This window comes from Phaseolus vulgaris, chromosome 6, assembly GCF_051622355.1.
Source record: "Phaseolus vulgaris cultivar YP4 chromosome 6, ASM5162235v1, whole genome shotgun sequence".
NCBI classification, from domain to species: Eukaryota; Viridiplantae; Streptophyta; class Magnoliopsida; order Fabales; family Fabaceae; genus Phaseolus; species Phaseolus vulgaris.
Genome location: NC_143503.1, coordinates 21,274,124 through 21,298,588, shown reverse-complemented (window position 1 = coordinate 21,298,588; position 24,465 = coordinate 21,274,124). Strand labels below are relative to the sequence as shown.

The following is a 24,465-nucleotide window of genomic DNA, read 5'->3' as shown; positions in this document are numbered from 1 at the left end:
TCAAAGTTTGTTTAGGAGCAAATGCAGTTTGTTGTTAACCCTGAAAGACCATATTTGTAGTTCTTGGTCTTCTTTGAACTTGTTAGCAGACACAATCTTGTTCCATTCCTTTACAAGATTGTAGGTGTTTGTGTTCATACTCCACATTTTTATGGGTAGAGTATATTCTCTGAGGCAAGGGTCCAACACGATCACTTCCAAACCAATAAGTCTTCCATCGTTACTACCATTTTCTCTTTCATTCAACTTTGTAATTTCTTCTTTGGTGAGAAAGTCAGCTCTTATTTCTTTTATCGGCATTGACAAACGATTATTGTTTGTTTTCACATCGGAATGAAAAAGTCTCTTGTGCATGAGAAATTGAAGATCACAACCACTCAACTCATTGATTCGATTCTTGAATTCTAGAGACAATTCTTTTGGTGGTGGTGGTGTAGTACATCTCACAATTACCCTTAGTTTTTTAATCTTGGGAACCACGGTTTCCTCTTTAGGAATATCCTGAGTTTTTCTACATGCACAAAAGTCATTCAAAGTAATTAAAGATTAGCATGAACTGAAATAGTTTTAATTTATTCATAAAAATAAACCAGTGAAACAAGATTTACAAAAGAAATAAAATAGAGTGCAATATACCTTTTTCTGGTGATTCTTGGTGTGTTGTCAGTATTCACACATTGATGAAAAGAACTTGAAAGTTGTTTGAAAAAAGCATGAAGCTGAATCAATTCTTGTTCACTGTAGAAGTGTGGAGCATGTTGCGATATTGCATAATCTAACAGAGAAGGTTTGAACGACTTAGAAGATAACTTTTCAAGAGACTCTGCATCAGTAATACTTGCAACCAATTCTTTTAAAGTTTTCAAATCTCTCATTGTGATCAAATCAATAAAGTAATTTTTCTCTGGGGAAGAATAATGGTGTGTAAACATGATTAAATAGTAGAAAAAAGATCATGTATATAAAGATTAATGATAAGAAAAATATTTTTATAATTTAAAAAATATTTTGATTCAGTTACCTGTTAAAAGATTATAAAAGGTAATTTTATTTAAAAATAGAAACCGTGTAGTAAATAAGATGATAACAAAACTAAGAAGTGGGAAGTTAATAAACATAAGAATAATTAATTTAATTTAATTATTTTACAGAATCTGTATTTATATTTGACGCACGCACCCAAAGGAAAGTCAACACTATGTAATTCACAGTAAGTTATCTTATATAAGACCAAGTCAACACTGCTGTAAAATACCAATGAAAGTTTGTTTGTATATAAATATATTTTTAGAAAAATAAAATAGATGTATTTTAAAAAATATACTTGTTGATGACTAAATATTGAGAGAATCTAGAACTTGTTTAAGAAAAACGAAAGAAAAAAACAAATTTAGATTTAAAATCTGTTTAGGTGTAATAATGTTTCTTTAAATTTATTAACAGATACAATTTTGTTTCATTCTTTATCTTGTTTCATTCTTTATGAGGTTGTGTTTATACAATTTTGAAGAATCAATAAAGAAATTTTTCTGGATGGAAGAATAATGGTGTGTAAACAGGATTAAATAGTAGAAAAAAAATCACGTATATAAAGATTAATGATTTTAAAATATTTGTATATTTTAAAAAAATAATTTGATTCAGTTACGGGTTAAAAGATTACAAAAGGTAATTTTATTTAAAAATAGAAACCGTATCGTAAATAAGATGATAACAAAACTAAGAAGTGGGAAGTTAATAAACATAAAAATAATTAATTTAATTTAATTATTTTACAGAAACTGTATTTATATTTGACGCACACACCCGAAGGAAAGTGCAGACTTAACCAATCCATTCCCAATCCGCACAGAGCCTTCCGCGTCTCCATGGCCAACGAACCTTCTTCTTCTTCTTCCTATTCTAGTTATTGTTCTTGTTATTCTTCTTGTTATTGTTCTTGTTATTCTTCTTGTTATTGTTCTTCGATTGATCTGTGTTATACTATGTTCTTGCTAATCTTCCTTCTTAACTATTCGTTCGATTTGATTTTTTTGATTGGTTTTGAATTTGGCGTTAAGTTAATAGGAATAATGAATCCGTTTGATTTGATTTAAGATTATAGTGCGTAGAGTGGTGGAGGAAAGCAAGTGTATATATGTTTTCATTTATTATGAGCTATCTTTCTCTGTTCTTTTAAAGTTTATATTCTGCAGATAAAGTGTTTGTTGAATGTTACCTACCGTAGTCTTTCTTTTCTTGTTACATGTTTATGGTGGCATAGATCCTGAGTGTTGTTTTGCTTAAACAGGTATTGCAGCAGATACTTGATGGATCAGCTGCACAAGACTTGCCTCTGTAAAAGGTCAGACCAACACTGCCACATTCAGGTTACTTTCTTATCTTTTCATTCTTCACTTTAACTCAAAATTAAGAAATGGAATTCTATATATTTTTTACTTGTTAAGTGATAATTACACATTCTTTTAAACAATATGTTGTTTGTAGTAATCATCAACTTCATGCAACTCTTCTTCGTTGTATAATTGTGGAGCATTTTGCCATGTGCGATTTAAACAAGTAAATATAACAAAACTTAGGAGTCAGATTTTCATCATCATCACTATGTTTGTGCTTACCATGTCTTTGGATTTGCTATGTAATTCACAGTAAGTTATCTTATATAAGACCAAGTCAACACTGCTGTAAAATACCAATGAAAGTTTGTTTGTATATAAATATATTTTTAGAAAATGTATTTGAAAAAAATACTTCTTGATGACTAAACATTGAGAGAATCTAGAACTTGTTTAAGAAAAACTAAACAAAAAAAAAACAAATTTAGATTTAAAGTCTGTTTAGGTGTAATAATGTTTATTGGTATCCCTAAAAGATTATATTTGCAATTCTTTATCTTCTTTGAAACTATTATTAACAGATACAATCTTGTTTCATTCTTTCCTTTATAAGGTTGTGTTCATACTATTTTTTTTATTGGTAGAGTATATTTTCTTTTTCCTCCAAATTTGTAATCCCCTCTTCAGTGAAGAAAATCACATCTAATTTCGTTTCTGCTTATACAAAACTGATTCAACTAATATTTCTAGTTTTTCTTTTTCTAATTATTTAAAACCCTTAACATTTAATTTTTCTTTCAAATCGATTACCTTCAAGTCTGCATAACATTGAAATAAAATTGCATCTGCCAATAATTTTGAGAAATAAAAACCGAAATATTATACTTTAAGGGTTATTTAACAAGTTATATATTTGTTTTTGAACAAACTTTGAATTTCCACTATTTTTTTTTTAGTTTTCTACAAATAAGGAGTAGTTTCTCTCATAGTCAAAAATATGTATTTAATATAAATAAGCTTTGAGTGGTTTTTAAATAAGTTCACTTGGGATATAAATAACGAAAATATGTCATTATACAAATATGTTATACTGTTAAATAAAACTAATTTAATGAAACTCAAAAAATAACTATAATTTAGTGAAATATAATATCCTCCTAGGATTGTACAATTAATTTACAAATTAATTACTGTTTTGAATATCAAACGACTCTGCGGCGCCAAATCATCAAAGCTTTATTTAGTCATATCCTTTTATACTCATATTCAATCAAGGAATTATATAAAAGCTATTACCTTATTAAATAATAAATACAAATATCATTAAATGATTATAACTCAAAATAACATTAAAAGAAACACTAACTATAGGAATGAAATTGAAAAAAAAAAAATCATCATAATGAAATAAAAAAAAATTAAAACAATAAATAAAATAGACTCCAATATACCTTTTTTTTTACAACTCTTGTATATTATTCATTTCTACATATACCGTTGGAAAGTTACTCGTAGTAATTATCAAATTAAAACAACTTTTTTTTTACTATAAAATTGTGAAATATCTTTGGATATTAGTCAATCTAACATAGAAAGTTGAAATGACTTTGAAGATAGTTTATTAAGAGACTCTTTATCTCTAACACTTGCAATCAAAATTTTCAAAGAAGTCTTTCATGATGAGGATCAAATGAACAAAGAAAAATTTATGAATTGAAAGAAAGAAAAATAATAATAATGAGAGAATAAAATATTTAAAAACTTTATCTATTTGATCCTCATCATGAGAGACTTGAAAATTTTTAAAAAATTGCTTCCAATTTTAAAGATAAAGAGTCTATTAATAGATTATTTACATAGTCATTTCAACGTTTTATGTTAGATTGGCTAATATCTAAAGATATTCCACAATTTTATAGTAAACAAGAGTACTTCAACTTCATAATTACTACCAACAACTTTCAAGTTCTTATGGATCACGTGTAGAAAGGAATAATATATTAAAAAATTATGTCAAAAGGTACATTGGAGTTTATTTTATGATTTTTTTTTTCAAATTCATTTCACTAGTTTGAATATTCTCAATGTAGTTTCGTTTTTTTGCAACTAATATAGTCCCATGTTCAAATTGATGGTAATGTTGATTCCAACAATGGTACACAAGATGAATAATAAATGAAAGATTTAAACAAAGTGTTGAGATCATTCAAAATGATTTTTATGATAAGAAAAGATTTTGATAAAATTCATTTAGTTTACTTATGTGTGAAAAAGTTATAAAAGATAAACTTATTTGAAAATATTAAACCATAATTTTTTAAACCAGTAAATAAGATAGCAAACTTAGGATGCGAAAATTTCATAAGAAAAAAAAAGATAAATTTAAAAACAAGATAAATCAAAATAATTTAAATTTAAATATTTTTATTTTAATTATTTTTTAGCAACTGTATTTATAAATGATAACCTGAATGATAATTGATAATTATTATTGATAAGATAAAAAGATACATTACATAAAACCAACATTTCTATTAAAAGAACGACTAAAAGTGTTCTTATATTTAAATCTATCTTTCATAAAATGATAAATATATTCGAGTCAAACATTTTCTCTTAGGATTCGTTTAATACAGTTTTGTTTCATCTTTTATAGTTATTGTTTTTTTTTAACTTGTTGACGAATATGATTGTATTTGTATTCAGGTTTATATTTTTCATTGTTATAATATATTTTCGTGTTTATTAAATTAATTCTTAAAAACATGAGTTTATAATCTTATAAAGAAAAAACAAGTTAAATAATATCAATTTTTGTTTTGGTAAATGCTTTAAACTTATTGTCAACGCAAGTAAACTCAAATAAAAATTGAAGTAAAAATATTTCAACAAGTTTGAAATTAAATGTAATTTTTAATTTGATTTTTATCCCAAAGATAATATTTTATTAAGATTCAAAATTATTTTAAAAATATTTTTGCATATGAGGTGCAACACTGTTTTGGGAATTTCTGAAAAAATAGTTAAACAATTAAATGATACGAAGGGTTCTACCATTTACAACTTAGGTTATAGTTTTGCAAAATGAAAATAAAAAATTAGAAGTGTTAATTAATAGATAAACATATAAATTCATAGATAAAAAATGCACACGTATTAAACATAAACATAAAAATAAATTTATAAATATTTTTATTATCAATTTACGAAATGGAAATAAAAAATTATCAATCTTAATTAAGACATAAGTTTTTAACCCAACCATGACACTTCTTATATTTGTGAAGTGATTGGAAAGTGAGACCATATTGATCGATGTTGCTTCGCTCCTAATAGATCTCTCATCTCTAAGCCTCTCTTCAACAATCTCCAACTCGTATCTTTCTCTTTCTCTCTCTCTCTCCATTAAGATCTCCACGTGTTTGTGAAATGTTCCACCACATTTATCAAATGACTTCTCTGTTATTGTTTTCAAAATTTAAACTTTTTTACCCATTTTGTCAAATTTCCAAAAAATTAAATAAAATAGAGTTAGGTATTGATCTTTCATGTGTTATTTTGTAGAGAAAGACTCTATTACTTGGGAAGTCATGAGTTGAGTTGATGATCGATCTTTCATGAGTTGTTATCTAATCAGAATTAGGATTTGTTCTCGTTGGTTGACCTCAGGCAGATTGAGTGGACAAGTTCTTCCTTTGATTTGTCTCAAATTAGTGTTTTGAGGTACTTGGTGTTCCATTAGGACAAAGGGGGTTTTACTCGTTGATCACACTCCGACGATCAAGTCAATGATATCATTCAAAAATATCAAATCACTTTTAGTCTCTAAGTATTCAAAAACAGCATACCTTTACTAGGGGTTTCAAGCCCCTTTTATATATATCCTTTCAACAGTTTTCTCTAATCTCATCAGAGCAAATTTTAACGGGAGAGAATATAATCTCAACAAAAAACATATAATCATAACAAAAAAACATATTGCTTACATGCACCTTTATTCTCGAGTGCTTAACAACAATAAAATATTTTGTTCACATGCACCTTTATTCTCAGGTGCTAACTACTTTATTCTCAACAACTTTTATTGGTATTTAATTAGCGTATGTATTATAAACAATAAGAATATTCCTTCTATATTAATTATCTTTTTCGAGTTGTCTTCCAGCATCTGGGCTGATCTTATGGCTCACCCTTTGAGTCATACTTGCCCAAAAATCGAGTTGACCTAATTGTTTGGACTGAGGTTTCGGGCACTCCTGGCCACTACACAAGCCCCCCAGGCTCGAGCCGAGCTTGGCTAGGCGAAGAGTATTTCCAACGTTGGCAACTGATGTGACGCTTTCGCAGAGGTGAGGCGCGGTTACTGAAGCGTTTCCTTATGAGACATCCCATCACACTAAATCTGGAACGTCTACGTGGCACGTGTATCAACGGCGAGGAAGCGTTGTCGCTTCATCTCCTTCTTTCAAATAATTAAAAATCCATTTCCTCTTCCTTACTCATTACACAAACTTCTACTCTCAAAACTTCTCTTACTCACAAAAAACTTTCTTCGCACTTCTTCTCACCATCGAGCTATCACCCACCTTATTCGCATCAGGTATTTTTCTCCACTAATCTTTATTGCCAATTATCCGTTCATCTTACCAGTTGCACTGCCTGAGCTGTAATCTCATTTTGATTTTCTTTCTCTTCCTGGCATGAACTGTGCTTGTATTTTGTTTGTGTTTATGCCTATGTTTTAGCTATATCTGCAATGGATTATGGTTCAACGTATCATTAGGCCAAAAAAAAGCTTCTAAAAGAGGTTTCCTATTACACAACCAATTTATGCCTTAGGGAGTTGAGAGAAAACGGGTGTACCATGAGTAAAAAATATGAGGGGTGTGTTAAAACTGTGGAGTGTAGGGAGGGGAAACCTATTTGTTGTGAGGAGTCGTCGGACCCCGATGGTTCATTTTACTACTTTTACGCCACCTTTTTCAAGAAGGTTCTCCTTCGTCTTCCCCTATCCATTTTTGAAAAGAAGCTACTCACTGAGCTCAATGTAGCTTCTGCCCAGCTACACCCAAATAGTTGGGCATTCATCCGAGCTTTTATTGTTTTGTGTTCACAGCTTGACATCTCACCAACTGTGGAAGTCTTTCTTTATTTCTTTGAGGCTAAACACACGATCAGTAAACTGTGGATGTCTCATGTAAGAGCTTTGCTTAACCTCTTCCAGTGTTCGTACAAAAATTTTAAAGGTAAATTTGTCAAAGTCCAAGCTTCAATAGGAGATCCAACCCTTTTGGATGGATTTCGCCTGTATTGGACCCCTGAGCCTAACTTCCAGAGTGCTCGGCGCTTGGAAGATTTGTCTCCAAAAGACCAGGGTATATGTGAATTTTGGACAAGCTTGAAGGTTGTCTTTGACACCTCTTATCTATTGACTAAAGAGTATTTCCTAGGCGCCTTGAAGGCCTATACTGGTACTCCTCATTTCCTTCCCTTGTAAATGTACCTATACTACTATTATTAACCACTTACTTGTCTTATTCTTTGCAGAAAGGATGTTGTCCAACATTGGCAAAGTGAAGATGGTTGAGCGCGTTAGAAAGATGAGAGCAGCTGCTAACTTGAGCAAGGATTCATTGGCATAAAAAAGGAAGGCCCCTATTGAGGTTGCTCCAGTCCAATCTAACCAGGACAAGCAAACCAACTCAGACCTTGTTTTCAAGAGAAAAAGGCGAGAGGTAGCTCCCCCTTCTGAACACTCCCACTCGGATGGTCGAGCTCCACACTAGGAGGTCGTTACCATCCAAGAGTGTGAGGTCGAAAGCTCATGCAGAAAAAACTTATGGGATGATGACTTTGACGTCCTTGCTCATGGAAAGGCCTTTTTCCTACCCCCCAAAGACAAAAACAGGTTAATAGTCCATGATGAAGACTTCCTTCGTCGTGACTCCTTGAAGTTATTCAGCCAGGCATTTGCCTTAGCCTGCCTGGCTGATGACAAAGCGCAAGATCCCAAAGTGTCCGAAGACCACAAAAATAAGGGGATCATGGAGCTCCGCCAAGGAATGGACCGCCTTCAGATGGAGATCAATCGACAAAATGGCCTGCATAAAAAAGCTGAGCATCTCTATACCGAGAAGACCCGAGAGGCATTGACGCTCTCCGAAGAGAAGGACAAGCTTTTGGGCAAGATAGAGAACTTAAAGAAAGAGATGGATCATAAAGAAGAAGACTCCAGCAAGCTCATTGAGTATCTCAAAGATGACGCTACCCGATCCTTCTAGGCTGGCTTCGAACCTTCCCTATAGCAAGCAACAATAGTCCATCCTACCATGGACCCACACTGGACCCAGGCAAAACCGTGGTCGACGACCAATTGAGAGAGGACTAATCTTAAATTTTTATAATAGCTATGGGCTGTAATATTTATTGGCTTGCCACACTTACTCGACATTACGACCCTTTGAACAATTTATGCATGTTTTTCTTTTAATGTCTGTAGACTTTCTTACGTATACAAATATATGCCTTAATGCTTAACTAAATCTCTTCATCTCAACACAACTAATATAACAAATTTCTACTAACTTAAGCATAAAGTAATAACTTATTTACCTTGGTAGAACGTCTACCCATAAGTAAGTGATGCATTCGAGGCTAGGACAACCTTTACTTCACATTGAATCTCATGAATAACCGAGCCCCCTACTAGGGCGGCCCTTGGTATGATTACTGCATCAATTTCATGATCCCTTACTTCATAGGGTACCTATTTTGGCAGCTACACCTATCCCATGCTTGATCATTGTTCTCCATGTACCAGATCAAGTAAACTCCTCATCACAAGGTGCCTATACTCGAATGACTCTATTCATTCCTAGTTAGATCGTCTTAGCATGTGCCAAACTAAATCTAATAAACCCACTCAACAGGGCGCCTATACACGGATGACTCTATTCATTCTGGGCTAGGGCGTACCATGTGCCAAATTAGCTAACTCAACAGATGAATTTATCTTACAGGGCGTTTATGCTTGGGTAGTCGTACTTATGCCAAGCTAGATCGACTTACCATGTACTAACTCAAGTAAATAAACAAACAAATGAATCTTACATGGCGCTTATGCTCGAGTAGACGTACTTATGTCGAGTTTGTTCGGCTTACCGTGCACTAACTTAAGTAAATCAACAAACAAATTAATCTCACAGGGTGCCTATGCTCGAGTAGACGTACTTATGCCGAGCTAGGTCGACTTACCATGTAATAACTCAAGTAAATAACAAACAAATTAATCTCACAGGGCGTCTATGCTCGGGTAGACGTACTTACGCCGAGTTAGGTCGACTTACCATGTGCTACATCAACACTATTCAATCAAGACTAATGCACCAACTTCTGAGAACAAATTTATCATTAGGTGACCTTATTAAAAAACACCTTCAAGGGAAAAAGAGCACCACCTTAAACATCATATTGTTCAAAAGAAAAACATCAAAACGAAATGTCTTAACTAAAGTAAAACTTGAGATTGACCACGTTCCACATTCGTAGGCTGGCTCCTCCCTCTAGGGTTTCCAGCTTATATGCTCCATTTCCAAGCACCTCAACTACACGAAACAGGCCAGTCCACTTTGGAGATAGCTTGTTCTCCAGCTGGTAAGGATGGACCTTTCGCATCACCAGGTCGGCAACCTTGAACTGTCGAGGTTTCGTCTTGGTCTTGTACTTTAACTCCACCCTTCTCTTTAAAGCCTTCGAGTTGATACGAGCGTGATCACACACCTCGTCCAACAAATCTAGGTTCACTTTCTTTCCTTCATTAGATTATTCAACAACAAAAGTTTGGAACCTAGGGGAATTCTCTTGTATCTCCACCAGTATCATGGCATCTGACCCATATACCAAACTGAAAGGTCTCTCCTTAGTTGTCAATTGCGGGGTGGTGTGGTAGAACCACAAGATTTTTGGAATTTCTTCTGACTAAGTTCCCTTTGCCTTTTCTAATCTCCTCTTCAACCCCCTTAGTAGGATCCTATTAGTTGACTCAGCCTGGCCATTCGTCTAGGGGAGTTATGCCGAAGTGAACATCTGCTTTATTCCGAGCTTTGAGCATAGCTTGCCCAATTGTTGGCTAGCGAATTGAGTTTTGTTGTCAGACACCAGGTGCCTTAGAATCCGAAAACGGCAAACAATGTTCTTCCACACAAAATGTTGGACCTTATGAGGAATTATTTATTCAACTGGCTCAGCTTCAATGCACTTGGTGAAGTATTCAATGGCCACAATGAGTTACTTCATATGACGTATTGCCAAATGGGAAAGTGCCTAAAATGTATATCCCCCATGTATGGAAGGACCATGAGCTATAAATCGATCGCAGCTTCTCGGCTGATGCATGACACCAATCAGCGTGCTTCTAGCATTGCTCACAGTGTTGGACATATCTCACAAAATCCTCCTTCATCGTCGACTAATAATACCCAGCTCAGACGACTTTCAACGAGAGAGCTCGTCTTCCTATGTGGCTACCACAAATGCCTTCATGGAGCTCGACCATTATGCAGCGCACTGATCCCCACTTACACATGTGAGGATCGAGTGGATATAATCGTGACGAAAAAAGTTTCCATCAATCACAGTATACCGCCCTGCAGAACTTCAAGAAACCCATCCCCCAATAACCCATGGGTGGTTATTCTTGGAACTTTCAGGGTTTCTTGAATCATCAATCGATACCTTCTCCCCTTTCATGAGCTTATCCCTAAGACCTCCAAGTGATCGACTTTGGACAACCCTTTTATAACTGTCCTAGGTGACTTCAATGTCTCTTGGATCATTGACCTCTGTCGACATCCCTTCCCTGAGCTAGCTAGATTAGAAAATAGGTCTGCTCGGGAGTTTTGTTTTCTTGGAACATGAACAAGGTTAAACACTGAGAAAGTTGCTTTCAAGATCCTTACGTACCTGAGGTATGAAGCTAGTTGTGGGTCCTTGGCCTGATACTCGCCAGTGACTTGCCCGGTGACGAGCAATGAGTTACTTTTCACCAACTCTTTGGCTAGCAACATCCATGTTGTCAAGGCTTCGTACTCAACTTGATTGTTGTTTTCTTTAAACGCAAACCTGAGGCTAGTAGTAGTTCTCGACGTAGTAGTTCATCTGACGAGTAGAAAATAATAGTATTGTCTTACATGTACAATCTTTAGTGATTGTTTGATAGCTTATAAGCAAGTACTTTGATATTCTCTTTCTTGTAGTATCCAAATGGATCATTTTATGAAAACATCTTATGCATTCATGAGCATTAGGATCATTCGATATGTTCTTCTTAACTATTTTGTCTTATCCATTCTAGTGAGATCGTCTAATGCAGTTCTTCGATATCGTCTAACACATTACTTGATATCATTTAACGTGTGTATTCTTCTTTGAAACATTCATTTGGAAAACGTTCCTTCTTTAACTGTTATCTTTATGAGAGTTAGAAATTTTTCCAATATTTAGACCAAGATTGGATCATCTTACAGTTTTTCTATTGTTGTATCGTGTGCTCTGCCTTTATTACACTGTCCAATGAATCTTTTTATTGTGAGATTGTCTAGTGAGTCTTGCTCATCTTCTCTAATCATTTTGTCTAATCTTAGATTGCATATGAGTGAGCTTTGTTATGTCATAACGCATCTATAGTGTTTGTTATCATCAAAACATATAGACTTTTATATGAGATTGTTTATTGGGTGATAGATCGTCTATTGTCTTAACATATTTATATTGGTTAGATTGTTAAATTTGGTTTAAATGATCAATTTATGTTATAATAGTTATGATAGGAAAATGTTGCAATTGAGTGTAAATAAGCAATTTAAACTTGATTTTGAATTAAGAATTTGGATTTCGAAATTTATTTTTAAATCCTACAAAACTTATTGTCTCAGTAAATCTCACTTGAGCATCGAGCGACACTTAAGCGAGGACCATCAAACTTGAGAGAAAATCACTATCATTCAAATGACTAGTAGGACACTCAAGTACTATCACTCCTTGCTCAAGTTGGAATTTAAAACATGAACAAGAGATGAGTAACATTGATTTTTCTTTCCTTTGGATTTGGACTACTCATGCAAAGGTTGGTCGATAAGAGAAGAAATCTTGGTGAGTTGGGTGAGGACTCTATTATGTTTTGGAAGTATTAAGCAAAGAATATCATTCAAATGTTGGTACGATGCTTAAGCAATTTAACTTATCGCTCAAACAAGAAGAAACTCGAAAATTTCTTGTTTTTATTGGAAAATACCACTAAAATAAAGTGATTTAACTCAAGCGAAAATCTTCAACTCTCTAAGATATATTTTGATTTAATTTCAAGCAATTACATGTTTAATACTCCTAGCTTATAATATTATATACAAATTTGAATGTTTTATTCTATAAATGTTTAATTATTATGTTTGAATGAATTCATTTCTTTAAGAAATAGTATGTTATATAAATGAATAGTGTGATGTATGCAATCATTAAAAGTAGCATACCTAGGATGGTGTGTTGGCTAATTTTTTATTTTTAAGTATTAAATATAAGAGCATATGATTAATAAAGATACCTTTGTTTCTCGTATAAATCTTGTAGTTTAACACATTTAGGAGTGGGAAGTTGAGAAAATGTTAGTGTACATTGATTCACATTTATAGGTATACAATATTTTGTTTAATGAACTTATCCTAACCTATAAAGTTGAGATTTGCATGTAAATTATTTTAGCTTAAAATGAGTCAGGTGTTAGTCTTTGGTTGGATATGGTAAATACAAGTCTTTAGAAAGGCATGTGTTTGAATTTTCTATTTGTATCTACTTTAGCTTGGTCTACATGTTGATTTTAAATGCTTTGAATTGGATTAGACATAATATATTTGTTTGGTAATATACTTTTATGATTAATATATAATTTTTTTTTAATGCTTGTTCTTACATATGTGTTGAACTTTATTAATTGGACATGTAAATTGTAAAATAACTATAAGTCAACTTTTAGTATTTTTTTTTTTTTTTTTTTATTTTGCTTGAGAAATATCATGAGGGTTTAAACAAGGTGAAGTAGCAAGCCTCACAATAATGCATAAAGTATATTCTTCTACATTTATATTAGTGATAATGAAGTTTATTTGAAGGTTTTTAAAAAGGATATGAAGGGAAACTTATATGGACTTGAGTGATGACTTTATTCGCTAAAGACATTCATAGTCTACACTAAATATTGATCTTTCTACTAAGAAAACAAGAAACATATACAACAATAATATGATCAATAAATTATTTATATATTATAATACTTATGGATTGAGTTTTTAATGTCAACCTTTCCTTCATTGAGTATTGTAGTAGATAATCTCAATCAAAATGTTGATGTTACTCATAATGATTTTATTAATGAGATAGCATAAGACCTTTAATGAATTATATAATTTCTATTTCACTTTTAATTTGTATTAACTTTTATTTAGTAAATTTTGACTTTAAATTATGTAATCAATGCATTTACTTGAGTGTATATTATATTCATGCAATTATTTTATTTTATTTTGATTATATATTGTGAGTTTGCATATATTGATGAATTATTGTGTACACCATTTTCGGTAACAACTTTCAGAATTTATTATTCAAAAGTAAAAAAATGATAATATTTAATAACACTAACTCATCCCACAAAATGATACATTATATATGATTAAGTTAACACTTTTATAGAAGAACCAATAAAACAATAAAAGCATGTTTGAATTTAAATATTTTTTAAAATTAAATTTATTTGAACAAATATTTCTCACTAACAATACAAATTTGGTGAGAAACTCCACCTTATTTAAGAAAAACTAAAAAAAAAATAGACAAAATATTTCATCCCTAGCCTACTTTTAGAACCAAACATTCAAATTCAAAGTTTGTTTAAAAGTAAATACAATTTGTTGTTAACCCTAAAGGACCATATTTGGAGTTCTTGATCTTCTTCAAACTTGTTAGCCAACACAATCTTGTTCCATTCTTTTACAAGATTGTAGGTGTTTGTTTTCATTTCCCATTTCTTCATTGGTAAGGTATATTCTCTAAGATAGGGATCCAACACGGTCACTTCCAAACCAACGGGTTTTCCATTTTCCCTTTTATCCAACTTTGTAATCTCGTCTAGAGTAAGAAAGTCACATTTTATTTCCTTTACTGGTATGGATAAACGATTACTATTTGGTTTCACATCCGAAAAGAAAAGTCTCTTGTGCATGAGAAATTTAAGATCATATCCATTCAATTCAATGACTCGATTTTTGAATTCCACTGACAAATCGAGTGGCTCTAATGCTGATGGAAGTGTTGGAGTTATCGCAAATACCCTTGATGGTGGTGGAGATGTTGGACTCGTCGTGATTAGCCTTGGTGGCGATAATGGTAGAGGTGAGGGTGTGAGACTTAGCATAGTTACCCTTGACGACAATGATGATGGAGATAGATGTGGGGGTGGGGGTGGGGATGGTAATAGAGATAGAGGTGGTGGTGGTAATAGGGATAGAGGTGAGGGTGGTGGTGGTAAGAGAGATAAAGGTAAAGGTCGAGGTGGGGGTGGGGGTGGTAATAGAGATAGAAGTGGGGGTGAGGGTGGTAATAGAGGTGAAGGTGTTGAACTTATTACTATTCCCTTTGCCTTTTTAATGTTTGACACCACAAGTTCATCTTTTGAGGTCTGTTCACTTTGTCTACATCTGCAAAAAGTCATATTTCAAATAATAGTTATACCCATTTTAATCCTCATTTACCATATAATTAGTTTTCAAATTAATAAAAAAATTATTCATAAAAACAAATGCATACTAATGGAATAAAATATGAAATAAATTTAACTTTAAAAATAAATAATTTTTTTTAAGAAGTCTATCAAAATTAATGATATTTAACAAATTCAATTTAGTTTATATAATCAAAATATGATATATTTGAATTTAAACTAATAGAAATCTAGAAAAAAATGTTATACTGTTAAATTAAAACTAATTTAATGAAATTAAAAATAACCACTAGAAAATCAATTAAATAGAAATTATAAATTAAAAAAAAACTATTTATATTAAAGTAGTTTCTATTATTAATAAAAATTTATAAAATATGTTGGAGATCCCACATCGACTAGAGATGAGAGCCTTTCATTGTATATAAGTGGGTGCAAACCTCAACCTTATGAGCCGGTTTTATGGGGTTGAGTTAGGCTTAAAGTCCACTTCTTAACAAAATAGTTTTTAAATTAATATTTCATTATTAACTATCAAAGTTTTAGATACTAATATTTTATATTCTAAATTAGTCTCTATTAGTCTTTTAGTAGTTAAAATATAAAATATTAGTAGTTAAAATCTTAGTAGCTAATTTAAATATCAATTTATAAATTATTTTATAATTTTTATTAATAATAAAAATCACTTTAAATACTAATAATTTTTTAGTTTCTAAAATAGTATCTAATTATTTATTTTACTCTCTAAATTTAATTATTATTTAATAATTTTTTTTAAGGAATTATAATTTAGTGAAATATAATATCTTCTTAGGATTGTACTAATTAACTTACAAATTAATTACTGTTTGAAAATCAAACGATTATGTGGCGCCAAATCATCAAAGCTTTAGTCATGTCCTATTAAACTCATATTCAATCAAGGAATTATATAAAAAATATTACCTTATGAAATAATAAATACAAATATCATTAAATGATTATAACTCAAAACAACATTAAAAAAACACTAATTATAGGAATGAAAAATAATGAAATAAAAAAATTAAAATAATAAATAAAATAAACTATAAATACCTTTTTTCGACCATTCTTGGTGCATTATTTCTCTCTGCATATGATTCATAACAGCTTGAAAGTAGCTTGAAAGTTGTTCGTAGTAATCATCAAGTTGAAGTAACTCTTTCTTACTATAAAACTGAGGAATATCTTTAGATATTAGCCAATCTAGCATAGAAGGTTGAAATGGCTTTGAAGATAGTTGATTTAGAGACTCTCTATCTGTAACACTTGCAAGCAAATCTTTCAAATTTTTCAAGTCCATGATAACGAGGATCAAATGGAAAAAAAAAACTTCAGAATTGAAAGAAAGAAAAAAATACCGAGAGAATGGTGAAGTGTAAATGTGCTAAGGATTTTAAATAGTAAAAAAAAGATAAATTATAAAGATTAATGATAAGAAAAGATTTTGATATAATTTATTGAAGGATTTTAAATAGTAACAAATAGATAAAGTACGTAAAAATTAATGATAAGAAAAGATTTTGATAAAACTGATTTAGTTTAATTATACATAAAATATTATAAAAGATAAAATTATTTAAAAATACAAATCATAATTTGTTTTAAAACAAGCAAATAAGATAACAGAACCTAGAAGTCGAAAGTTCTAAGCTTAAAAAAGATAAGCTTAAAAAATAAGATAAATAAATTAAAATTTAAATAATTTATTTATTTAAAGTATTTTTTAGAACCTGTATTTATATTTTATACATCCCACCTAAATTGCAAATTTAACCTAATTGCATAAGAGATAATCGATAAGTATTACTGATAACAGAGAAGATTCCTTACATAAACCAACATTTCTAAAAGAAAACCACTAAAAGTGCTCTTATCTTTAAATCTACCTTTCATAAAAACAATAAATATATGTGAATTTTATTGTTATAATATATATTTCTTTCTTCCTTAAATTAGTACTCTTACGAGTTTATTATCTCATAAAGAAAAAAAAAGTTAAATCAATATAAATTTTTTTGGATAAATCTTAACTGATAAATAAATAAAGTTTAAAACTTATAAAATAAATTGTTTAACATTTTAAAAAAATTGTTTTATTAACTAAAATTAAGATTAATTGATGCTTTGTTCAACCATAATGATTCAAACTCATGTTTTACCAGCTAAACTAGATTTTGCCTGAAAAAGGTATTCCATATTTTTTTACATACTAAGAAAATCTAAAAAAATTAAATTAAAAAAAAACAATTTATATTAAATAGGGATGAGTAATATATTATTCCTTATTATTATCATAGTTATAAAATAATTAAAACATACAACATTATTATTATTACTGTAATTTTTTAAATATGTGGACGGTTTTAAGAATTGAGATGTTGAACAAAGTTGGCGCTTCTTCAAGTTGAAGGCATCGAACACAAGAACAGTGAGGTGACTGGAAAGCGACACCGTATTGGTCGATGGTGAAGGGCTTGCACGGCCAGAGCCTCCCCGCCGACGTGGCGCAGGTGGTTGATCATCTTGAGCGTCACTGCTTCGCTTCCGATGGATCTCTCATCTCCAAGCCTCTCTTCAACGATCTCCAACTCGTATCTCTCTCTCCCCATTCTGATCTCTATGTGTTTGTGAAAAGTCCCACAACAGTTGCCATATGGCTCCTCCGTTCTTCTTTTCAAAATTTATACTTTTTCTTACCCATTTTTTTGAATTTCCCCAAAATTAAATAAAACTGAGTTGGGTATTGATCTTTCATGGGTTGTCTTGCAGGCCAGAGAGGAAATGTGCAGAGAAAGACTGCGTTACCTGGAAGCCATGGTAAAGGCTTATTTGTTTAAGGAGTGTATAATATGTGTTTGTTGAAAGCATAAAACTTGTATACTATACTTTTTAGGTGCTGTTTGTGTTGTTATTTAATCAGAATTGGAATTGTACCTCGTTAATCAGTGGTATATGGCTTGCTTTAAAAGATTACGTGGACTATTAAGATGAAACTTCAATTCTGATTGTATAACATTGAAAACACCACCTAAGGTGCTGCATCTAAGCTTAAAATAGAGATTTGCTAAAATGGTATGTGATATTTGGACTTGATTTAGGTGTAAGATTGCAGTCTTTGGTATCACTGGAATGTGTTGGTTAAGTGTAGTGTGATTGTTTTCTTACAACAACAATGACAATTGTTTTTTATCCCACTTGGTGAGATTTCCTACTTGTATGTATCACATGATGTTATTCAGTTTGGTTAAAGACCAAAACTTCAAAAATATGATTTGCCGTAAGATACTTCCTATCAATTTCCAATTTATTTCTTGGTCTTAGCCTTTTTCGAAGGACTGAAAATTATGTGATCTACTCTACTCACTAATGCTTTTAATGACCTTCTTTGTACTTAGTGATTTGTATTTCTCATATGGGGATCTGGCTGCAGGCTATATATTCTGAGGCTATAGCAATGGTGGAAGAGTATCAACAAGCCACTTCTGTATCTAACCTTGGTGGAATTAGAGATACCGGCAACCTGTATCCACAGCTCGGGTTGAGGAACTCTCCTCAGGTTTTGAATTATTGCTTCTGAAAGTTAGTTTAGTTTATGAACAAATATATGGCCTGTGTAAGAATGTTGTTGATTTTTGGTCTTGGAAAGTTTGAGTCTTGGCTTTGTTTGTTTATAAGTTTTTATTTTTTGGCAAATTGGTCTTTATTGATTTAAACAAAGTTTACATGTATATATTATTGTCAGGTTTATCAGACTTTAGAGCATCAAATGGTTGTTGCTGAAGCAGCTCAACGATTGAGACTACCTCTTATCTCCAAAGATGGGGAAGTTCATGATGAAGATATTGAAAAGCTAAGTGTAGTTTCTCGAGGCTCCCTTGACAGTACTGTTAGTGGGGCCAACTCTTCAAATTATAACACTCCAAACAGCTCAGTCAGTGGGGCTATTTCTGCTCTTGTTGCTTCGGATCCAGTGGATCCTGGAGTTGGTGGTGTTCCAAATCGTTTTCTGGGAATTACGCCTGCTTATTTGTGGCAAACTCAGCATCAAAAAACACCATTATCTGTGGTATACTATTTAACTGCATATGAAAGTCAGCTAAGAAGGCTCTTTCTGTGCTAGATTTATGTTTTTATTTTATGTGATTAAATGTTATGCCTTTTGTTATTGACAAGTTAACCATATGTCATAGGATATGACTGAATATCGCTTGTCTGTTTCACGGGAGGTAGATGCTCGCCTGAAAATGAAATGTGAAAAATTATCAGACGCCTTTGTATTGGATGATAATGGTAACTGTGAACTGCTTATTACTTATATTTGGAGTTGTGGTTGGAGAATTTTGATTTTCCTTGGTTACCATTTTGATTTTATGTGCTAACTGATTCCTCATTTCTTGTTTCAGATTCTTCATCGTCTGCAAGTCAAAGTTCAAGTTCTAGGCTTCCAGAAAGGTCTGTGTTCATTTGTGTAGCCTAATCCTTTTCTTTTTTGGCAATGTATCCACTTACATGAGAAGTTAAGGCATATAAGGCTAGCCAGTTTCAGTCTCGTCTCAACTCTCAGGAGATGAGACATGTGAGTTTTATTACATATAGTCAACTATAATTTACTGACCCACAAAATCACGTCTATATTTATGTTATGTTGGATGAGGTTAGATATGTATTCATTCAATTTTAGATTTGTGTAATGATGAAAGTGTCTAATAGGAGTTTGCTTTATTTTACTGATTGTAACAACAAAGGTTTATTTAGCTCAGCAAGATGGAGAATTTTTTTTTTCTTTCAAAATAATTTCACTTTATTTTGAATTATAGGTGAAGGATCTATCTTATATTTTCTGTTGGGTGCACCCTATGCTAACAACAAATATTTGTAGTGGTAATTGTAAGTTCCATCCTGGAAAATAACTGTAAACTACATTTTGTTGCTTTTTTTTTCCTGTTACTTTACCAGGGTGAAATTGTTGATTGAGGAGATTGAAAGAGAAGAAACAGCTCTGCGTGATGACCTATATTCTGCAGATAGAAAGTTTGCTGAATATTACAATGTATGTGCACAAGCATTTAGTACAAGAACCATCTTTCTAGTGGACACAAACATTTTCTGAAACTCCCATATTAAATCTATGTGCCTGTGAGAGAGATAAAGAATTTGCTTGTGTGCTGTATTATGCATTATAAGTTGTAATTCCTTTTTGTTAACATGTTTATGGTGGTATGTAGATATTGAATGTTATTATGCTTAAATAGGTCTTGGAGCAGATACTTGCAGTGCTTATTAAACTCGTCAAAGATTTGAAGTTGGAGCATCAACACAAATATGTCAGCACTCATTATTTAATAAATTCCACTGTATTGATTGCTAAAGATATATCTGGACTTACCCCATGTACTTGTAGGATGACCTGCAAAAGACTTGGCTCTGTAAAAGGTGTGAGACCATGAGTGCGAAATTGAGGTTAGTTTCTTATCTGCTACCTTTATATATTTTCATTGTTCTCCACCATAAATACACTGTCGGGGTTTTGAAATTTGAAGTAACTAGAAATGGATGATAAATTTAACAATTGCTTAGAGGAAGTCTCATATGAGATCATTTGAAAAAAAAAATTGTTTTTATTGTTTAATAGACCATATTTGAAATTCCAAAGTGGATGTTTCTTGTACAAGTTAGATACAAAACGTTGCTTCTACTTAAGAGTTAAGGTAATATAAAATTAGTATATAACATCTAGACAATGTAAGACTGATGCATTAATCTAGACAGTATACAAATTTGATGTTGCGCTGGATGGTAGCAAAAATATATCACAGTAGATTTGTTGAATGAACGATTATTATATTTTAGTGAGGATAAATGGAAAAAGTGCAAAAAGAATTGGATGGGGCTGAGCCTAAACAAAAGGATGTTGAATCTTAAACTCGAGGCATAATTCTTGAAACTAATTAATCCTAAATTAAGATAATAGCATTTCTATTCTTAACTCTTTAAGTTCCTTTTTTTTATATAACTATTTCATACATTATACATTTTTTGACCTCCACCCTGAATCAGATAGAAGCGTGATTTGTCTAAGTTTGTCCAAAATGGTAGTCTGATTTAAGTCCAGATATTAGCAGCAATATGTTAGTTTTGTCAGGCTCTATTATAATTGTGATTTCACCCATTTCATTTCAGGGTTCTGGAACACGTTCTCCTGCTTGAAACTTACACTAAGGACTCCATACCTGCTCTTCATAAGATAAGGTATGAACAAAGAATCGTTATAAGTCTGTGAGCACTCTTTAGTGTTAATAAACCATTTTTCCCTTTTCAATGTTAGGAAATATCTTGTTGAGGCAACAGAAGAAGCTTCGATTGCGTATAACAAAGCGGTATGTTCTGATGTCCTTACGCATGTTTTACAACTAATGTAATTTAGTAGCCCTTGACTTTAGTTCTATTTAGTTTCTTACCATGAACTGAGCTCTTCACCAGAAAAAAAAAAATGTTAATGTGATAAGACATGAGGTAACTTTGTAAAATTAGCTCAGAACATGCCATCCTTGTTGAGAGCTTCTTGTCTTGTCATTTTCTTTTCTAGTGTTCCCCAGATATGGATCAGAGAACTTTTAATGGGCACATCATAGTACATTTGTTCAAATTCAAATCTTAAATACCTTATCATTTTTTACACAATATTCTCAAGTCTCCTCATTACTGTAACTGTTTTAGTTGAATAAGAAATAATTGTTACTTATTATAATATGATTGAGATTAAAGTATTTTGATGGATACTGCAAGACCAGAACCGAATTAAGAGAACGAGGAATTGAAACATGCACTTGATGAGCAAATTGTGAAGTAATACTATCATCTACATCATAAAAAATGTGAATTCTTTGGTACAGAAGACTAAGAAAATTGTAGTGAGTGTTGTTAATGTGGCATTTTGAAATGTGGAGTCTGTGCCAAGGGTTGACAGTTAGTATCTTAACCAGTACCCGAATCTAATTTTTGTTTCATCTGTCAAATAATTTTATAAAATTGTTTCGGTTAGTGGTTACGTTGTATTAGTCAGTAGCCTTCCTTCTAGTATCAAGGCCTTGTTTAGATTTTTTTTTCATAAATCAAACTTTTACAGCTTAAAATCATTTTTTATGCACCTTACTTGTATGAGAAGTTAAATGGGAGAGATTAGAGAGCTTTTGTAAAAATTGAAATGTAAAAATTGATTATAAATTAATAGAGAAATTTAATTTATTTTACATTGTTGTTTTCTTTCTTATTGGTTATAGATAAGTTTATCATAGAAGATTTTGAATTTATTTTTGGTCTCATTATGATTGTCTTTTCCTCCGCCACTCCAATCGTTCATCATGTCTGTTTTAGTTATATTTTGATCTTTGTACCAGGTTACCCGGCTGCGCGAGTACCAGGGTGTTGATCCTCATTTTGACAACATTGCAAGGCAGTACCATGACATTGTGCAGGTAATACCTCATTTGAACCAAATATATTTGTTGTTGTAACTAGGAAAGCTATTCGGGGCTTCTGTCATTTCTAAAGCAAAGTGGTACCTTCTGTTGTAACTAAATGTTCTAACGGAGGATCGAACCCAAACTTTGGTTAAAAGACTCAAGTGTTGAACTGCTTCTGTCAATGGCTTTTGGTTTTCCACCAAATACTTATATACAAATAGATATGTCAACCAACTTCTATAAAATTCTCTCTGGTATTTATATTCTGTCTGTCCGAAACTTTCCTTGTTTGTGATGACAAAAACGAAGCAATATGATAATATAACTGAATATAAAAAACAAACTCATCATTTCAATTTTCTACGGTCTGTTTTTTTTTTTTCAAGTTTCATATGTTGGTGACATTGTGCAGAAATTGGAGAACATGCAATGGACAATCCACCAAGTTGAAATGGATCTGAAACGTTTGCCAGATAAACCTAGCACATAGAGGTTTTATACTTTGTCTCCTTATCTTGCTTTGAATATCTTCATGTAAATGATATTTAAGACGCCCCCTTCCATAATTCATTATTAATCATATCCCTAATGATTCATAAAGGTGTGTAATCTGCAATCTGTGAGCCTGTTTAAATATTTAGACTACTTTGCATTACCATCATAGTATATTTTAGTTCAAGCTGTCTTAGGGGTCTTTACTCCTTGTATTCCATCATAGTAGTATTTTTGCTACCATCATTATAACACTAATATTATTTTAGACTTATCTTGATCAAGAGATCCTAAATAACTTAACATTCCTTTTGGTTTTTATTTAAAAATAAATAATCAATTCATCAAAACCAATGAAAAAAGATAAGGTAGTTATTTTTAATAAATGATATCGGTAAATTTAAATTTTATTTTAAAAATAGTAAGAATTTGATGATTGTAATGATAATATTTAATAATATTGTGCACAATTATGTCATTTGCACCTGGATTAGACTAGTTTGTGGATGCATGCTTGTTCATAATCTGTGTAAAGCTATTGAAGTTTGTTCGTAGCAGTTGTTGCAAGATTGTTTGTTGTGTTCATGGTTTGTATTTGTCACCTTTTTCCTTCATTATTGTGTAAAGAGATTTAAGTTAGGAAGTATATGAGAATGCAGGTTGAAGACAAAATGAATTATTGAATTTTAAAATATAAATATTTGCTTCAAATTTTAAAGATAATTGTTTGTTAAATTATTTTATTTGACATCAAATATGTATCTTGAGATTTGGAAAGTTGGATTGCCCAACATTAGGATATAAAGCCAAAAGATACTTGTTTCCTTGGAAAATTTCATTTTCAATTTATATTATAAGCATATATTTAAATTATATAATATTTAGGCTTAGTTGTATCTTTTTACTCCTAAATTTTTACACTTTCGCAAATTTTATCATTTTAATTTCAAAATTATACATCTTTTATCTATTAATTCATTATCAAATTAGTAACGGTGTAATGATATGACTAATGAAATGTGATTTTCATTTAAATATTTTGTATTTTAAATTATGTATTTTATTAGTGAATTTTTTTAGTTTTCGAAGTTTTTTCACATCTTTATATTTCTTGAAATTTATTACTAAGTTTTCAATTTTATAATTTTTTATCTGAATTTTAAAATCATACAAATTTTATATCTTCGTCAATTATATATCAATTTATTAATAAATTATTTAATTATAAGATTATATGATTAATAAATAAAATAAAAAAGTGAAAGTGTGATAATATGACCAATAAATTAAGAATGAATATTTTATGTTGTATTTATTTGAAATTATTTGGGTTTCAATTTTTTTTTTCATGAAGATTTTGTCCTCCACCTCAAAAAAA

General features: G+C 31.3%; 3 protein-coding genes across 6 annotated transcripts; 2 read left to right on the top strand and 1 right to left on the bottom strand.

Moving 5' to 3' along the window:
* LOC137833440 (putative B3 domain-containing protein At2g27410) lies at positions 1 to 875 on the bottom strand. Its single transcript, XM_068641792.1, has 2 exons — positions 637 to 875; positions 1 to 511 (listed from the first exon to the last, which is right to left on the bottom strand). The coding sequence occupies exons 1-2, from the start codon at positions 873 to 875 to the stop codon at positions 1 to 3; spliced, it is 750 nt and encodes a 249-aa protein (XP_068497893.1).
* Positions 876 to 1,805: 930 nt separating this feature from the next.
* AUG4 (HAUS augmin-like complex subunit) lies at positions 1,806 to 23,371 on the top strand. 4 transcript variants are annotated; one of them, XM_068638822.1, is made up of 15 exons: positions 1,819 to 1,905; positions 2,291 to 2,369; positions 17,537 to 17,723; positions 17,902 to 17,949; positions 18,563 to 18,688; positions 18,875 to 19,198; positions 19,323 to 19,422; positions 19,536 to 19,584; positions 20,089 to 20,182; positions 20,385 to 20,456; positions 20,534 to 20,592; positions 21,313 to 21,381; positions 21,458 to 21,509; positions 22,530 to 22,607; positions 23,008 to 23,371. In XM_068638822.1, exons 3-15 carry the CDS (start codon positions 17,595 to 17,597, stop codon positions 23,083 to 23,085), a joined length of 1,278 nt encoding a protein of 425 aa, XP_068494923.1. In that variant the 5' UTR covers positions 1,819 to 1,905; positions 2,291 to 2,369; positions 17,537 to 17,594; the 3' UTR covers positions 23,086 to 23,371. The 4 variants fall into 4 exon arrangements, with proteins under 4 accessions (XP_068494926.1, XP_068494923.1, XP_090159360.1 ...); XM_068638825.2 differs by lacking the exon at positions 17,537 to 17,723 and having other exon boundaries at positions 1,806 to 1,905; XM_068638824.2 differs by lacking the exon at positions 1,819 to 1,905 and having other exon boundaries at positions 2,274 to 2,369.
* LOC137831231 (uncharacterized) lies at positions 7,060 to 8,115 on the top strand. Its single transcript, XM_068638826.2, has 2 exons — positions 7,060 to 7,807; positions 7,884 to 8,115. The coding sequence occupies exons 1-2, from the start codon at positions 7,201 to 7,203 to the stop codon at positions 7,976 to 7,978; spliced, it is 702 nt and encodes a 233-aa protein (XP_068494927.1). The 5' UTR covers positions 7,060 to 7,200; the 3' UTR covers positions 7,979 to 8,115.
* Positions 23,372 to 24,465: the final 1,094 nt, after the last annotated feature.

What these genes read in the sequence shown, in the direction of transcription:
- LOC137833440 (XM_068641792.1), bottom strand. Translation starts at nt 875, where the DNA reads ATGAGAGATTTGAAAACTTTAAAAGAATTGGTTGCAAGTATTACTGAT. An exon ending in CCAAGAATCACCAGAAAAAG is followed by an intron (nt 512 to 636) that starts GTATATTGCACT and finishes TTGTGCATGTAG; the next exon opens with AAAAACTCAGGATATTCCTA.
- LOC137831231 (XM_068638826.2), top strand. Translation starts at nt 7,201, where the DNA reads ATGAGTAAAAAATATGAGGGGTGTGTTAAAACTGTGGAGTGTAGGGAG. An exon ending in CGCCTTGAAGGCCTATACTG is followed by an intron (nt 7,808 to 7,883) that starts GTACTCCTCATT and finishes TATTCTTTGCAG; the next exon opens with AAAGGATGTTGTCCAACATT.
- AUG4 (XM_068638822.1), top strand. Translation starts at nt 17,595, where the DNA reads ATGGTGAAGGGCTTGCACGGCCAGAGCCTCCCCGCCGACGTGGCGCAG. An exon ending in TCTTCAACGATCTCCAACTC is followed by an intron (nt 17,724 to 17,901) that starts GTATCTCTCTCT and finishes GTTGTCTTGCAG; the next exon opens with GCCAGAGAGGAAATGTGCAG. An exon ending in TGCGTTACCTGGAAGCCATG is followed by an intron (nt 17,950 to 18,562) that starts GTAAAGGCTTAT and finishes ATCTGGCTGCAG; the next exon opens with GCTATATATTCTGAGGCTAT.